The following is a 15210-nucleotide window of genomic DNA, read 5'->3' as shown; positions in this document are numbered from 1 at the left end:
CTCGAACACGCACGCAGCGAGAAAACACGTCGACGTTGGATGATCAAAGCGATCGAACGCAGCTTTCTCGCCGAAAGAATATTGACGGCATCTCTCGCTTGCATCAACCCGACCTTTGACGCGAGATGGATGTACCTGAACCTCCCGCGAACGCGTTCGACTCGATCAAGCGGTACAACCGAGTGCGTTTCCCTTGCTTCGATTCGTATCGCGACCGCCAATCGTTCGTGCGTGTCTGACCTCTCCTGGTGCACCGAGTACAGACGTACCAGACCCTATTAGGTGAGCACGACCCAGTCCCTGATGACCCTCCTCGGCGCCACTTGCACACGAGACTGACTCGCACCTCGTCGACCAGATCGCACCACGCCGTTCACTCTCAGGCGGTGGGGCACGACTGCAGCCTTGTTTGGACTCTTCGTCCTACGTATCCTGTGGATCCAAGCGTTCTACATTATCGCATACGGTCTCGGGTTCGTCATCCGCTCTCATTCTTCTTTCTGCTCATCCTCCCCCCGCCTGACACACCTCGACAGGATCTACCTCTTGAACTTGTTCCTCGCGTTCATTCAACCCAAGTTTGATCCGGCACTCGCAGCCGACCTCGCCGAAGATGAAGCCGAAGCGGCCGAACCGGGTCTTCCTACCTCGCATTCCGAAACGATCAAGGATGGTGAATTCCGACCATTCATCCGCCGGTTGCCCGAGTTCAAGTTTTGGTACGCGCTATCTAGATTTGCGCCAGAAACCTTTCCAGGAGAGGATTCGCTGACGAATTCTTACGCTTGATCAGGGTTTCGGCCACTCAGGCGATCACAATCTCGATCGTGATGACCTTTTTCTCCATGTTCGACATTCCAGTGTTTTGGCCGATCCTCGTGTTTTACTTTTGTATCCTCACCTTTATCACCCTGAAACGTCAAGTCGGACACATGAGGAAATACAAGTCAGTCTTTTTAGTTTTCCCTTCACTACTTGAGGAAGCAACTGACGAGCATGATTGACTCCAGGTACTTGCCTTTTGATATCGGTCGCAAATCAACCTATCGCTAGACAAATCACCCTACGACAAAAGCTTAGATCCGCTTCGACAACTCCCTCTTCCTCCGATAATTGGAAACGTGTTTTTTTCTTCTCATCTCTTCTGGGTTTTTTACTTCCTCGGTTCTCTACACATTGTTTTGGCTCTCTCAAATTACTTGTCTTACTTTGATCGGCAAAGAGGAAGGGTGGGTTGGAGAAGTTTTTGCAAATTTTTGGTGAAACAAAAGTCAAGGAAAAAAATGGACGCTTCTTTACTTGACCCTTTTCTTTGGACCTTTTAGAGCTTTTTGGTTCGAATCAAAGAAGCAAAGAGATCGAGATTCGGATAGGGATAGCAAAAGCAGGCGTTACTACTCATTGGTACGGTCAAAAACAAGAAAATGCACGCTATCTCCTCCTGTTTCTGCTCGAGCGTCGACGGTCCTCTTCAGAATCTGAAGAGGACGACTCTTCGTCACTCGAGAATGATCTCCGACTCTTTCTCTTGTGTTGACGACTGCGACTCTGATGGAATGGCAAATGTTCCTGATAAGAAAGAGGCGGTATTCGAATTTCGAAGATAAGGATCAAGGAAAACTCAACTGGTCGTCGTCGTTTTCCCATCGAGTACGTCTTTGGATCTCGATCGAGATCACTCGAATTGTCTCCATCCACATCTCTTTGAGCGGTCGGCCGATAATCCCCTTTCGCAGCTTCGGTGTCTGCAGTGCGCTTGTTCGGTTCGGGATCCGACGTCTCAGAGTGTCTTTGTCTCCACCACCTGTTCAATCGTGATCAAAGTCAAATTGTCGTAGACATAGCTGAATGGGAGGGGTTGTTTTTCCGTACAGGAAGAACGCGACGCCGAGTATGATGGATAACACCACGGCACCAATTGCGATGTACAAGAGCGTGTTGTTACTCTCTCCTGTCATAGATGTCGACGTTGTTGACGAGGTAGAAGAGGTGGAAGTAGACGTCGTGCCCGTGGTGACCGAGGAACTGGAAGACTTCGAGCTGAGCGCGAATCACAGGTTTGAGCGTCTCTACCGAGAAATGGTTTCCGAGATGAAGGAGAAGGGTCTCACTGGGATTCAGTGTTTGAGGAAGAAGTGCTCGAGCTCTTCAAAGTCGTTCCGGCTTGCGTCGTACTAGTTCCTGCTGAAGTGGTCATTGAAACAATCGTATGTGTCGAGTTGAGAGAAGTGGTTCCAGTGGCGGAGGTTTCCGGTGTCGATGCGCTAGGAGGAACGGTTTCGACAATGGGAAGATGTGCGGTTTTCCCAGCGTTTCCGGCTGAATCGTATACCCAGAATTGGACTTGGTCTGCAACGAGAAAACCCCCCGTCGACTAGTCACAATCTACAGACATGCTCACAGTCGCGAAAATATCAGAAAGTGGGAGTAGTGCGTACCTCCGATTTTGACATTCTCGGCATGCCAGGTATACGAGGGTTCACTAACTGATCTGACTTCGGCTACTTGACTCTTGTTGATGAGACTGTATAGACGGCGTAGGATCAGCGGGATTATCGCAAGGCTAGGAAGAAGCGAAAGTCGCGATTACATGCGAACCGTATAGGTCGGATCGGTGGATCTACTCTTCAGGCGTGTCAGTATTGCTAGTGATTCTGGGACTCTTGCGACTGATGAGATGGAGCCGCACGTCCAGGACAAAGCAAGGTTACCTCCTTGAGCGACAGAACTTTGAGCGGTGATAGCGATGTCAGCCGCCACGGCTCGAGTGGCTGTTACAGCCAACAGCAGCAACGTTGTCGCGAATGTCCACATGGGTTCAGCAAGCAGCAAAAAGGAGAAGCCTGGCGTCCGAACGCTCGAACTGTATCAAGCTGAGACCCCGCCCGGAACCTTCCGCGGATCCGGCAATTGGTGCCAAATGCCGCTTGAGCTATAGCACAAAGTCCGAAGCATAGAACACGGCCGATTCCAGCAGTATGCGAGCGGGTAAACGTGGAAACCCGAAACCAGCTGCGCACGTGAGCCGACAGACGGGAAGCGGGAGCAGCATGCAGCCTGGCTGCGCTGGAGGTAGCTGCCAGCGCTGAAGAGCATAGGCAAGTCGACGGGAAGCATGACTGAAGGGCGGGGCTCAAAGAGCGTGCGGAGTTTAGCGATGGAAATGACTCGCGGTTCGGACTCTCCCACTCGCCTTGTCCGCCTGTCGCCATCTCGGTCCCTCGCTCGACGGCACACAGGAAGCGCTACGGAGGTCAACCCGGAACCTAGAAGAGCTGAGCGCGCAGTCATGGAGACCACTCCCGTCGTTCTGCCCGTCTCGAACGGCAACGCTACCACGGCCACTTCGACTGATCCTGCCCACTTGGCGATCGATCCGAACAATCATGTAGTCATGCTTGACAACTGTACGCTCGCTTCCGCGCACGATCATGTCGTTGACGATCTGACCTTGCTTCTCCTCTTCCTCTCCTTACAGACGACAGGTACGTCTCCGATTCTTGCGAGGGGTTGTTGCACGAGCATGCTGACATCTGTACTGAACTTGATCCATGCTCGCAGCTTTACCTGGAACCTTGTAGGTGAAACTCCGTGTCCGCGTCACTCTCTCCTGTTGCCTTGTGGGCTGACCAAGCTACTGCCGACAGTACCAATACCTGTGCATCCTCGGAGGCAATGTCACCGTCATTCGCTCGGAATCGATCACACTCGAGGAGCTCAAAGTTCAGCACCCCCAGATGACTCACCTTGTCATTTCTCCGGGTCCGGGTCACCCCTTGAAAGACTCGGGCATCTCGGTTCCAGCGATCGACGCCTACGCTGGCCAGATCCCGATCCTCGGAGTCTGCATGGGTCTCCAATGCATGGCGGTTCACTATGGCGGCATCGTCGAACAGGCAGGCGAGTACGTTCACGGCAAGACGAGTGCCATGATGCACGACGGCAAAGGCCTGTACAAGGGTATGGTACAGGGAGTGCCTGGAACGCGCTACCACTCGCTCGCAGCGAGGATCAACTCGATCCCGGACACGCTCGAAGTCACGAGCAGGACCGAAGGAGGCATCGTCATGGGTCTCAGGCACAAGGAGTTTGCGGTCGAATCGATCCAGTACCACCCCGAGTCGATCCTGTCGGAAGAGGGCAAAATCATGCTCGGCAATTTTTTGAGTTGGAAAGGCGGCAAATGGTCCGACAACACTGAAGCGCTCACGCCCGTCAAGTCGTTCACGGCGGCACCGACCAAGTCGGCAGCGGCTGCTCCTGCAGCTTCTGCTGTTCCGACCATCCTCCACAAGATTGAACAGCAGCGTATTCTCGATGTCGCCAAAGCGAAAGCAACCCCCGGTTACAAACCTCAAGATCTCGTATCCCTAATCGACCTTCACGTGCCCCCTCCTCTCATCTCGTTCCACCAGCGCCTTCAACCCGCAGTCACGTCGACCTCTGCGATTCCATCCTCGACGAAGCACATGGCTCTTCTCGCTGAAGTCAAGCGCGCGTCGCCCTCGAAGGGTGACATTGTCGACGCATCGTCCCCCTCGGCGCCGGCGATTGCCCTCTCGTACGCATTGGCGGGTGCATCGGTCATCTCGGTTCTCACCGAGCCCAAGTGGTTCAAAGGTTCGCTAGACGACATGCGCGCTGTTCGTGCCGCCGTCGACGCTCTCCCGAACCGACCTGCTGTCCTGCGCAAGGATTTCATCCTCGACACGTACCAGATCGATGAAGCTCGCGTGTACGGAGCCGACACGGTCCTCCTGATCGTCGCGATGCTCTCGGACGCGAAACTTGCCGAGCTCTACGCGCACTCGGTCTCGCGCGGCATGGAACCTCTTGTCGAAGTCAACAACGCCGAAGAACTCGAGCGCGCCCTCCAAGTTGGCGCGAAAGTGATCGGAGTCAACAACCGCAACTTGCACGATTTCAATGTCGACATGGCTACCACCTCGAGGATCGCGGATGTGATCAAGGACAAGTACCCCGAACGGGCATCCGAGGTCATCCTCATCGCTCTCAGCGGTATCACCGGACGCCAAGATGTCGAGCGTTACGCCGCTCAAGGCGTCAGTGCCGTGCTCGTCGGCGAGTCGCTCATGCGTGCTCACGACAAGGGCGCTTTCGTCCGCGAGCTTCTCGGTTCGACTACTCAAGTGTGTTCTCTCATTCGAGATACAATTCCTACTAGTCAGTAATCTGATCTGATTCTTTGTTTGGGCACAGAAGGCTGCATCGACTGCATCGACCCTCGTAAGCGGAGCGATTTCGGCGGCACAATCGGCAGTTGCGACCGTTGCTTCTACTGTGACGGGTTCATCGGCTGGCGCAGCGCCCTCGGCGCCGTTGGTCAAGATTTGCGGTCTCAAAACTCCCGAGGCTGCTCTCACGGCTGCCGATGCTGGTGCCGATCTCCTCGGTCTCATCTTTGTGCCCGGTAGCAAACGTCACGTCTCGCTACCGCAAGCGCAAGACATCATTTCTTCTGTTCGATCTCGGCAACGATCTTCGAACACGTCGAATGCGACTCGTTCGGTCTCGCTCGACACCTCGGACTGGTTCTCGCTCCAATCGTCTCGACTCGCGTCTCACCCTCGCAAGCCTCTCTTCGTCGGAGTGTTCCAAAACCCGACCTTGTCGGAATTGCTCGACACGATCGACACCCTCGCACTCGATGCAGTTCAGTTCCATGGATCCGAACCCACGCACTGGGCCAAACTCGTCAACGTTCCCGTCATTCGTGCGTTCCATGTCAACGAACAAGCTGCTGGAGACGCCGAAGAAGTGGCACAACTGCGTGAAGCAGTTCGACCAGGGTTCCATTCACTTGCGTTGCTCGATACGAAAGTTTCGAAAGCGACAGGAGCGTTGAGTGGAGGTGCGGGCAAAGTGTTTGATTGGTCCATCGCTCAACGACTCGTCAATTCGAGACGAGACGAAGGACAAGGTCGATTGCCGATCGTGCTTGCTGGAGGTCTTGATGCTTCGAATGTCAAAGAAGGGATCGAAACGGTCAGGCCTTTCGCAGTCGATGTCAGCGGTGGAGTTGAAACGAACGGTGAGAAGGATCTCGACAAGATTCGGGAATTCATCAAACTCGCCAAATCTGCATGAGGAAAAGAGATCCTCGGTCGACACTTAAAACTGGGACGCTCCAATAGACTTGATATTCAATGCATTTCTTTGACATCAGGCAACAAGATATATAGCTGATCTAGAGTTACAAACTGTCTTCCTCGAGATCGAGAGGGTCTTCCTCTGGAGCATCTTCGGTCGCTCTTTGCACGAGATCCAGGAAGCTCGATTGGGTTGCGATCTGATCCTGAGTCTGCTCTGGTCTGTCCAGGATGTTGGCACCGGTGTCGTCAATCGCCATGGTCTGGATCAACGATCCGACCTCGGGCTCCATCGCATTGTGGTTCGACTGCTGTTCCCTCTCACTGATCCAACCTTGTTCGTTGAACATTTCGTTGACTTCGCGCGTACTTGACGCTATTCCGTTCCAGGGGCAGGCCTGGCTCGTCGGAAATTGTGACATGGCTTGAGACGTATCGGACTCGAGGTCCGCAAAGAGCACGTCATTCGTTGATGATCGATTCGAGGAGACCGCGGGTAAGTCCAGCGGGTTCATTGAAGCTTCGTTGTCGATCTGTCGAAATATAGGAGCACCACAGTCCGTGGATGTGAACCGAACAGGATCCGCTTGAACCTCTTCAACAGTTGCTCGCGTCTTCGTTTGCCCGGGAGATTCGGCAAGGCTACGTGACGCTTCAAGGGCGATATGCGAAGACGATGAGATGAGTGAAGCTGAGATTGATGAATCGGAGGTATCGGGTACGAGGATTTTCGGAGACGATAGACCAGGGGCTACAGGTACCGGCTGCTTGACGTTGGACGTATTGATTGACACATCACTTGCTTGAGACCGAGGCTGAGATTGCGATCGAGATTGAGAGTCGGCCTGCGATTGAGACTGAGACTCTGACTGGGCTAGACTGTCATGAGCCGCATCACCATGGCGGGTAGGATCGTGTTCCGCATCCGAAGATTCTGCAAACGAGTCGAGACTTGGTCCAGATGGGTTCGACTGCGCAGCCGTAGGCAGCGGGTAGTCTTGGGAAGACTTGACGGTCGATGGTTCGCCTTCGTCAAGCGAACTCGCAGGGATAAAAGTCGGGACGGGTTCGATCGGTCGATCGGGCAAATTTGCGTCGAGGTGAGGTGGCGAAGACAGGAGGGTCGAGGGTTCTCCCGGAGCGGACGAACTCGGCGCCCCGTTCTCTCCGGAAGAGGTCGGCTGAGACGTGCGAGCAGGCGGTGGAGGCATGAGGATGCTACTGTTCGTCGCCGCAAGCGCATTCCCTCTAGGCTCGGATATTTGGTCTCGTAGATGATGATCCGATGGTTCTTGTTGTCTCGTGCTGCGATCGCTGATGCCGGGAGTCGGCGGTACCTCGTCGACGAGATCCGCAGGCTCGTTCGACAGGCTAATCGTCCGTCGCTCTTTCGCCAGTTTGGCCTGGTTTTGACCGGCCATAACACGGATACCGGCTGGTAGTCCGATATGAGTCGCAGGCGCCGGTCCCTCCGGTCTCCCGAGGGCTTTCGAAGGGGGTCCAGTGGGATGAGCGAGATAAGTCGGGTTCATCTCGGTTTGAGGAAATTGTGATGCGTTTTCGGCATAGTACGCCGCTGTGATCGCTCTCTGCAGATCAGCTGGTTCGAGGTGAATATTTGTGTCTGATTCAGGATTGGGACTTGAGGCGAGCATCATGGAAGAGTCGGATGAACCAGATCGTCGACGTTTCGTGGGACTTGACGACGTTTGGATTTCCCTTTCGCTAGACTCCAGACGCGAGGATTGATCACCAGCGACAGGTATCGGCAAAGGCTGCGAGGAAGGAATCGAAGAAACGAGGCACGAGGTCAGATGTGAATGACCAGCGATATATAGGTTACACGAAGGAAAGCGCACTAGGTTCTTTGCTGCAGATGCAGGCGCTGGACCCTGCTGAGCGAAAGCGAGCTGCGACGACGTTCCCTGTTCGCCGTTGCCTGCATCACGCGCCTCCCACTTTCTTTTCGCGCTTACCACCTGGGCTCGCATAGGCTTCCCAGGAGTGAACCTTCCGCGCACAGCCTTTCCTCGGGTCCTGTCTGATCGTGGAGAATTCGCTTGACTGCTGCGCGGGGTCGAATCGTCGCAACTGGATTGAGCCAGAGACTGCTGAGATTTGGTTTGGGGACGATTGTCTGATCCAGATGGTCCAGGGCGGTACTATAACGCCGATAGGACTCAGTCTGAACGATCCGCGAGAGGTTTGTACGCATTCAAGAAATCCGCTGACCTTGTCAAACAGAACCTTGACCCGGGCTGCGCTTGCCGCAACACCCTGTACATAGATTTTCGTCGCCGGTACGAGGAAGATTGGTGACGCGGCGTCTGCCGAGACCGACGCGTACTTGCGGACTGGCGCATCCATGTCTTCAAGGAGTACCCTGATCATTCGATTGAAGTCGTCGATCCCTCTGCCCAAGTCGCCGAGATGGTATTCGGCCACATTGTACGGTTCGATCGGGAGAGTAAAGTAAGCGTTAAGGACTTCGAGGATCTGTTGAGAATCTTGCGAGTATAGAGGGTAGCGCTCAAGAATCTGCAGCAGAAATCGCCGAGCATCAGCGCAAGCGGGTCAGGCAGACAGTGTTGGAGGAGCAGAAGCTCACATTTCGCCTCCAAGACAAGTCAAGCATGGCAAACAGGGTCGCGCCATGGTCGTACGTCTGCCTGACCTTGACGAGGTAATTGTGTTCCCATGGTTCCGGCTTGGTCCAATCTTGCTCGATCGCGAGCAAGACTTCGTTCACGCGCGCATGTGTGTTCTGTCGCGTGTGTTCGTAGCGACACAAATGTTGAAGGATCGAAGGAGCGTCGGAGTGTCGTAGAGCGGTGGACAATGCTGCGTCGCGCGCCATACGGCCTAATGCGTCACTTTACAATTGCCCAAGATGCGCGCACTGGTCGTACGTAGTGCTTGAGGTGGAAGGCCGGCGAGAGAAGCGAGTAAATTGACTTCCGAGTTGACATTCTCCTTGACTCGGCACCTTCTTTCCTCCGAATAGGACATCGAGTACTTTGACTGTTACGCTGATGGCGAAGCGGGCACACTTGGCAGTCAAGCTCGCGCGGGGTGTGCGTGTCACAATGCTTCCGCTTTCCGGCCGTGGCGCCTGTGTCGGGACTGATTTGGCTGCTTCTCGCTATACAGTTGACGACGAAAGCACTCACGGAGAAGCTGGCTTCGAGCTTCAGCGTGCCGATACGAACGTCGGGGGCGATCGAAATTCCCTCGTCCAACCGCCCGTGAGCACCGCTTGAGCTGTTGCCTAAGTCGTTTGCCCTCTGATCGGTCGTAATTTTGTCGTCACAGTATACAGCTAAGCCTACATGTGGCGGCCAAACTGCCCCCTCGAATCCGGAGTTGGATTTGGGAATTGTTCGAAGCCAACATGAAGAGCTTGTACGTTGAGGTCGGCTCGCTGGAAAGCCCAACCGTCACTTTACCGCTGGTCTGATTAATATCTGATTGAGAACCACACTTATCCTTCGCTTCATTGCCCTCTCCAGATACGAGAACTCCCAAGAGGGCTGGGATCCGGCCGAAAAGCGCAAAGAGCTTTTCCACTCGGAATCGCGCTTCATCGTCGCAAGCTCAAAGGCGAATCCGAGCGATCCTACAGTCTCCAGCAGTCCTTCTACTAGCGAAGCCTTGCTGGGCTACACAATCTTTCGCTTCGACACCGAAGAGACCGCGACTGACGAGCATTGCGACGTTGTGTACTGGTCCGTTTTGCCCGGATTACGTAGCAAATTGCCCTCAGCTGCTTGCCGTACTGACTGTATCTACCGCTCTCATCCTATTCATACCACAGCTATGAGCTACAAATTGATCAGGCAGCTAGAGCTACTGGGATCGGGAGACTTTTGACAAATGCGCTCGAACGGATAGGCCACGAGACCAAGATGGACAAGGTTATGCTGACAGTATTCAAAGGTGAGCTTTGGAACCTCTCAGTGTGCGTGTGTTCCTGCAGATTGCCAACATCGCTATTCTGTCGTCAGCGAACGAGGCGGCTTGTGCGTTCTACGCGAAAATCGGGTGAGCGGAATTCGCGATACTTTGCTCGACCGTGTCTTGCCAGGCTCTCTGACCCAGTGACGCTCAGGTTCGAGGTCGACGAGATCGATCCTTCCGAGTACGAGGACGCGGACGAAGTCGAGTACAGGATTTTGAGCAAACCTATTCACTTGTAAGCTGCTATTGCAGCGCCGAGCGAAACCTTTAGAAACACTTCGCGTCCCCCTCGTCCCGCTGCCGGCTCCTCCTCTATAGACACTCTTCTCCGCCAGCTTGTACATCGAGTATTGCCATACTATACAGAGACTCCTTCGCAGCTGTTCCAACACTGTGAGCCTGGCCCTTCTCTCGTTTCAGATTCTCTGCTTGATCGATCCTCGACTATCGCCCTGCATCTTGCAATCGAACGATCTCGCTGACCTGTGTTGTCTTGCTCGCTCAGATCTCCGCAGAGCTTGCACCTAATGTCGTCTCCTCAGTCTCCCTCGTCGTCCGCACCTGCTCAAACTTCAAACGCAACAACAATCGCGACTCCATCTCCACCTACCTCGGCATCGCCAAACTCCGCTTCGAAGCCGTCGAAGCCTGTCACCAAGCCAAAGAAACGCGCGCGCAAACCCCTGAGACGCCGCGGGGCAAAAGCTGCAGACGAAGACGGCGAAGAAGACTCGGTGACCAAGGTCGCTCCTGACGCGGACGACAGCTCGTCCGAATCTGATTTCGACCCTGATTCGGGACGAGAAGATGGCTCGGACGACGAAGACGAGGCAGAGGAGGAAGATGATGACGACGACGAGGAGGAAGACGCGGAACCCAAAACTCCCGCCAACGGTCACTCGAGTCCCGTGCCCACCAAGTTTGACGATGCACAAAACAGCGTACCCGTCGCTTGGAGCGACATGCCTCAGGATGGCGAAGCTGGGTCCAACTCGTTGCCCGAACTCGATTTCGCAAACTTGTCCGTCTCGCAACTTGACGCTCTACCGACATCCACGAATGCGAACAAGTCGAAGAAGCAACTAGCCTTGCAGAAGCGCCTGGAAAAGAGCGAAGAGCTGCGACAGAAAGACCCAGAGGCTTGGGAACGCCAGGAAGCGCAGCGGAAAGAACGAGAAGATGCAAAACGTTTGGTCAGGAAGGAAAGGCAGCGGGAAAAGAACAAGGCCAAAAAAGCGGCGAACCGGGAGAAGAAGGAGGCTGAAACGGCTACTCGCGATCAACCTTCGAGCGATTCGACCAAGGAGGCTGCTCCCGAAGCGGAGGGCCCGACTCCCTCGACGTCTCGACCAACGCCGGCCAAGAGTGCGCGCCCGCCCCGCGGTCCGCGTGCTCTCAACGGCGCGCCTCCTGTGGACTACACGCGAGCTCGCGAAGCTTACACTCAGCGACTTGCCGAAGATCCCGCTTACATCCCCAAGGTTGGACGCTTCTGGGGTCACGACGATCGGCTCGCGAGTCCTGAAGTGCGCCCTCTGAACCCGTTCTGGAGAGGGCGCGGTGGTGCGGGACCTCGTGGAGGAACGAGAGGCGCTTTCCGAGGTGGTCGCGGCGGTTTTGCCCAGAGAGGGCCAGACCGGTGGACTGCTGAAGGCAAGGTCGTCGGAGACCCAGACGAGGAGTCCAAGGGCACGGCACCTGTCGAGAGCGAGGAGGCTGCAGGAGCGGAGGACCCGAGGAAGGAGCTCGATCCTGCGGACAAATGGGGTCGAGGAGAAAGCAAGCGGGCTCCCAGGCCTTCCGAGTTTGCTGCGATGCCAGGATGGAATCACGCCGGATTCGAGGAGCTTGAACGGGAGGAGGAAGAGCGTGTGGCTCGTGGTCCCAGTCCAGCAACGCGCGGCGGTGCAAGGGGAGGCAGAGGCGGCGCGAGAGGACGGGGTGGATTCGCAGGACGAGGTGGTATTGCGCAAGGACCGCCAGGCTCGATCAACCCGCGCTACGCCCACCTGCCGTTCCACCCGCTTCATCGATTCCCGGCAGCTGTCAGTACGCCTGCCGCACCGAAAACGGACTCAGCTCCAGCTCCGCCCTCGACTGACTCGGTCCAAGCTGTACCTGCTGCTGATCCCGCTGCACCGGAACCCGTCCCGGCGCAAGACTCGACTCGACCAGTGACTCGTCGTCTAGCTTCCTCGGGAGCTTCTGCCGCCCACTTCGCACTCGCGCTCAAAGGCGCGACCGAGTCGAGGATTGCAGAGGATTCGACTGCTGAACCTCCTGTGCAAGAAGCGACCGAAGAGATCGTGCCCTCCACATCGCCCTCGGTCGAGCTGCGCAAGCAACAAGGCGCGAGCATCCTCTACGCCGCCGATCCTACCCGCGCGGCAACTGCAGCCTCTCGCGAAGACACTGTCTCTGTCTCGCCAGTTTCTTCCTTCTCGACCTACCAGCAGCAACAGCAGATGGCGTACCTGCACCACCTTCCGCCTCATTTGCAGTCGCAGAGCCCATCCGCTCCTTTCATCCCGCGTCACTCGAGCCCAGCTTTCTATCCCGCCGCGCCTCCTCCTGGCGCGTACTACACTACCGATGCCTACCCTTCGCCATCCTCGGCGACGCCGCCTCCTCAGCTGTTCACGCCGCCGGCCCCGAGCGCATCCTTCTTCCTCCCTCCGCGTTCGAGCAAAATCGAGATCAAAGCTCCTTCGCGCGATGGCGACTCGCCTGCTCCCCCGAAACAGGCCGTCATCTCGACGACCGACACTGCGTACGCGATCGCTTCGCAACAATCGCAGGACGGTGAGCCGCGCGAGACTGGAGAAGGGTTCGTCGACCCGTCTGATCCTGGCTCTCACTACATCCAAGACCCGCCCCAGTACCACTACGCCTATTCGCACGCACAACCTCCCTCGTTCCCTGGACCTTATGATTACTCGCAATCTCACCCTCACTACCAGCACCCAGCGCAACAAGCCTACTATCCTCCAGCTCATCACCACCTTCACCAGCAGCAGCAGCAACAACACTACCCGTACCCGCAACAGTTTGCGTATTACCCGCAGCAAGACCCGGCGATCCTCGCCATGGCCAACCATCAGTACCACTATTCTCAAGAGCAGCAACAACAGTACGGTTCGTACTAGCGCAAACGTATATAAAATTCATGACCAAGATGGAAAGAACGTCAAAAAAGCACAAAAGGTTTAGAAGAGTAAGGCCTATTGAGCCAGTAATTTTTCAATGTATCGAAAGAAGTTTTTATTTCTCCGTCAATGTGTCCTGCCCTTCAAGGGACTATCAAACTGTGTCTACCTCTCCTTCTAGTCCAGCTATTCCCCTATCTGCATCACTTGGTGCGAAACTATCTTCTTGTTTGCGCCTGGGATTATGTTACGAGCAATATCGCAGAGAGCAGGTTCCGGACTTGACGCAATTGCATAGTGTCCACTGTATCGTGACCAGTTACAAGCGCAAGCACAATGATGGGAGGCCCCTCCTCGAATGTCTTTCTAACGAGTATAATCTGTTACATCCTCGAATTAAATCGTAGGTTCATGCCACCTAGTTTGTTCTACACGACCCTCGCAATCACTTCTCCTCCCAGCCCTCTCCGTACTGCCTCGCGACCCTCCACGAACCCTTCCTTGCTCTCGACAAACGTGACCTCTCCCAATTTCAACCCCGGCACGAACTTGACTCGCGAGCCTTTCACAAACCGTTTCAGTTCTTCAGGATCCATCAGGATCTTCCTCGAAGGGTGGGAAACGAGTTTCATCTTGTTGAGAACCGGTCGATCTTGACGGTACTTGAGTTCTGCCCACACTCGTTTCTCACTGATGCGTGCATCCGAGAACGAGGAAGGATCAGGAGTCGTGGCCGAGTTTGTGTTGGTGGATCCGTACGAAACCGAACTGATGAACCCGTGCGAGAGGAGGAGGGACAGGAGTGAAAGGTGTTGCTTCGTCGGTGCGAGAGGCACGTAACGGTGTCGCGCGAGCGAGGCGTTTGTGATTCGGGCACACAGCTCGTGAGGTAGCATCGTAACGGTTTTCGATAGGCGGGAGACGAGGGCGAGGACCAGGCGATCAGAGATCAAGGCGGTGAGGTTTCCGGTGCCAACTGCTCGAACGAGACGGTCACGATGAGCGATTCGCTCGAGTAGAAAGTCCTTTGAACCCACCCACAGGAGACTGGTCAGATCCGCAAGAGTCCTCAAGGTGTATGATGCTCGATGGCAGAGATGAGCCGGGCGCGACTTGTTTCGACCGCTTCTCCAGCTCTCGCCTCGGCAAACTACCGAATCAATGTTCACGCGACCACTGCTGAAACAGACGCTGCAGCGAGCTCGATACTCGACTGGACCTCCTCCGCCTCCATCCGGTTCCATCTTCTCGGCATCGACTCTGTACCCGTTCCTACTCTTGTCAGCAATCACCTCGCTCGCACTCAATCTCTCACATCAACGTACTGCCAAGTCACAAGAAGTTGCACACTTGTCGGCGCAGGTGACGGTTCTCGAAAACTTGCTCGCGAATGTACACTCGCTCGATTCCGAACATGTTGAACGAGAACTCGAACTCGTAGGACTCGGTCGAGGCAAAGGCAAACTCGCACTTGGAGAAGGGGACAAACTCGAACGAAATCGTACGAGTTGGAGTGAAGTTTTGTTTGGCAAGAAGGGCAAACAGTTTGAACCCGAGCAGGATGACACCGATTGGGAGAAAGGTTTGTTTCTCCTTTTGAATTGTCAGGGCTAGGGCACTCATGCTTGCACCGTGCGACAGTATTCCGAGAAGCGGACGAAGCGGAAAAGGCTTCAAAAACCGCTTCAGCCCCAGAAACCCTACCTTCCACAGTCCTCGTCGCTCCTCCACCTCCATCATCGAACGTTCCTCAACCTCGTTCAGCTCCGACGCAGGTTCGATCGCCGCCTTCGGATCAAGCTTTGCCGCCTCAGAAGCCTCCCAGTTCCCCCGTTTATCTGTAGTTCAGTCATTCACAATGTTGTAACAATTCTCGCCATGATACAATAGCAAGGATTGGCTCGGAACTACCATGGCGAAAGCAAGTTGCGAACGAGTTGCAAGGGGCGATACAAGCAAAATCGCAACAGGATGGAACTAGACTCTGGCCAAAATAA

The 15210-nt window shown here is 55.1% G+C and overlaps 6 protein-coding genes across 6 annotated transcripts; 4 read left to right on the top strand and 2 right to left on the bottom strand.

The window, feature by feature from the left end:
• Positions 1-125: 125 nt before the first annotated feature.
• RER1 (protein retrieval receptor) lies at positions 126-1053 on the top strand (the record flags this gene model as incomplete). The annotated part of the gene is made up of 6 exons (XM_076675141.1): positions 126-182; positions 264-282; positions 359-473; positions 537-719; positions 794-946; positions 1011-1053. 6 exons carry the CDS (start codon positions 126-128, stop codon positions 1051-1053), a joined length of 570 nt encoding a protein of 189 aa, XP_076537225.1.
• Positions 1054-3289: 2236 nt separating this feature from the next.
• TRP3 (bifunctional anthranilate synthase/indole-3-glycerol-phosphate synthase) lies at positions 3290-6108 on the top strand (the record flags this gene model as incomplete). The annotated part of the gene is made up of 5 exons (XM_076675140.1): positions 3290-3407; positions 3479-3485; positions 3562-3577; positions 3648-5150; positions 5221-6108. 5 exons carry the CDS (start codon positions 3290-3292, stop codon positions 6106-6108), a joined length of 2532 nt encoding a protein of 843 aa, XP_076537224.1.
• A 106-nt stretch (positions 6109-6214) lies between these two features.
• JCM15063_003218 (uncharacterized protein) lies at positions 6215-8967 on the bottom strand (the record flags this gene model as incomplete). The annotated part of the gene is made up of 4 exons (XM_076675139.1): positions 6215-7885; positions 7970-8272; positions 8343-8648; positions 8719-8967. The coding sequence occupies 4 exons, from the start codon at positions 8965-8967 to the stop codon at positions 6215-6217; spliced, it is 2529 nt and encodes an 842-aa protein (XP_076537223.1).
• Positions 8968-9142: 175 nt separating this feature from the next.
• On the top strand, positions 9143-13213 carry JCM15063_003217 (uncharacterized protein; the record flags this gene model as incomplete). The annotated part of the gene is made up of 8 exons (XM_076675138.1): positions 9143-9184; positions 9261-9355; positions 9423-9512; positions 9620-9835; positions 9925-10046; positions 10115-10151; positions 10219-10302; positions 10573-13213. The coding sequence occupies 8 exons, from the start codon at positions 9143-9145 to the stop codon at positions 13211-13213; spliced, it is 3327 nt and encodes a 1108-aa protein (XP_076537222.1).
• Positions 13214-13641: 428 nt separating this feature from the next.
• On the bottom strand, positions 13642-14109 carry MRPS8 (mitochondrial 37S ribosomal protein uS8m MRPS8; the record flags this gene model as incomplete). Its single annotated transcript, XM_076675137.1, has 1 exon — positions 13642-14109. One exon carries the CDS (start codon positions 14107-14109, stop codon positions 13642-13644), a length of 468 nt encoding a protein of 155 aa, XP_076537221.1.
• A 265-nt stretch (positions 14110-14374) lies between these two features.
• Positions 14375-15057, top strand: JCM15063_003215 (uncharacterized protein; the record flags this gene model as incomplete). Its single annotated transcript, XM_076675136.1, has 2 exons — positions 14375-14795; positions 14855-15057. 2 exons carry the CDS (start codon positions 14375-14377, stop codon positions 15055-15057), a joined length of 624 nt encoding a protein of 207 aa, XP_076537220.1.
• Positions 15058-15210: the final 153 nt, after the last annotated feature.

Source organism: Sporobolomyces koalae (genome assembly GCF_050403365.1).
Source record: "Sporobolomyces koalae JCM15063 DNA, S_koalae_JCM15063T_v1_ctg1, whole genome shotgun sequence".
In the NCBI taxonomy this organism is placed as follows: domain Eukaryota; kingdom Fungi; phylum Basidiomycota; class Microbotryomycetes; order Sporidiobolales; family Sporidiobolaceae; genus Sporobolomyces; species Sporobolomyces koalae.
Note: the sequence above shows the minus strand (reverse complement) of the source record. Positions and strands in the feature narration are given on the sequence as shown.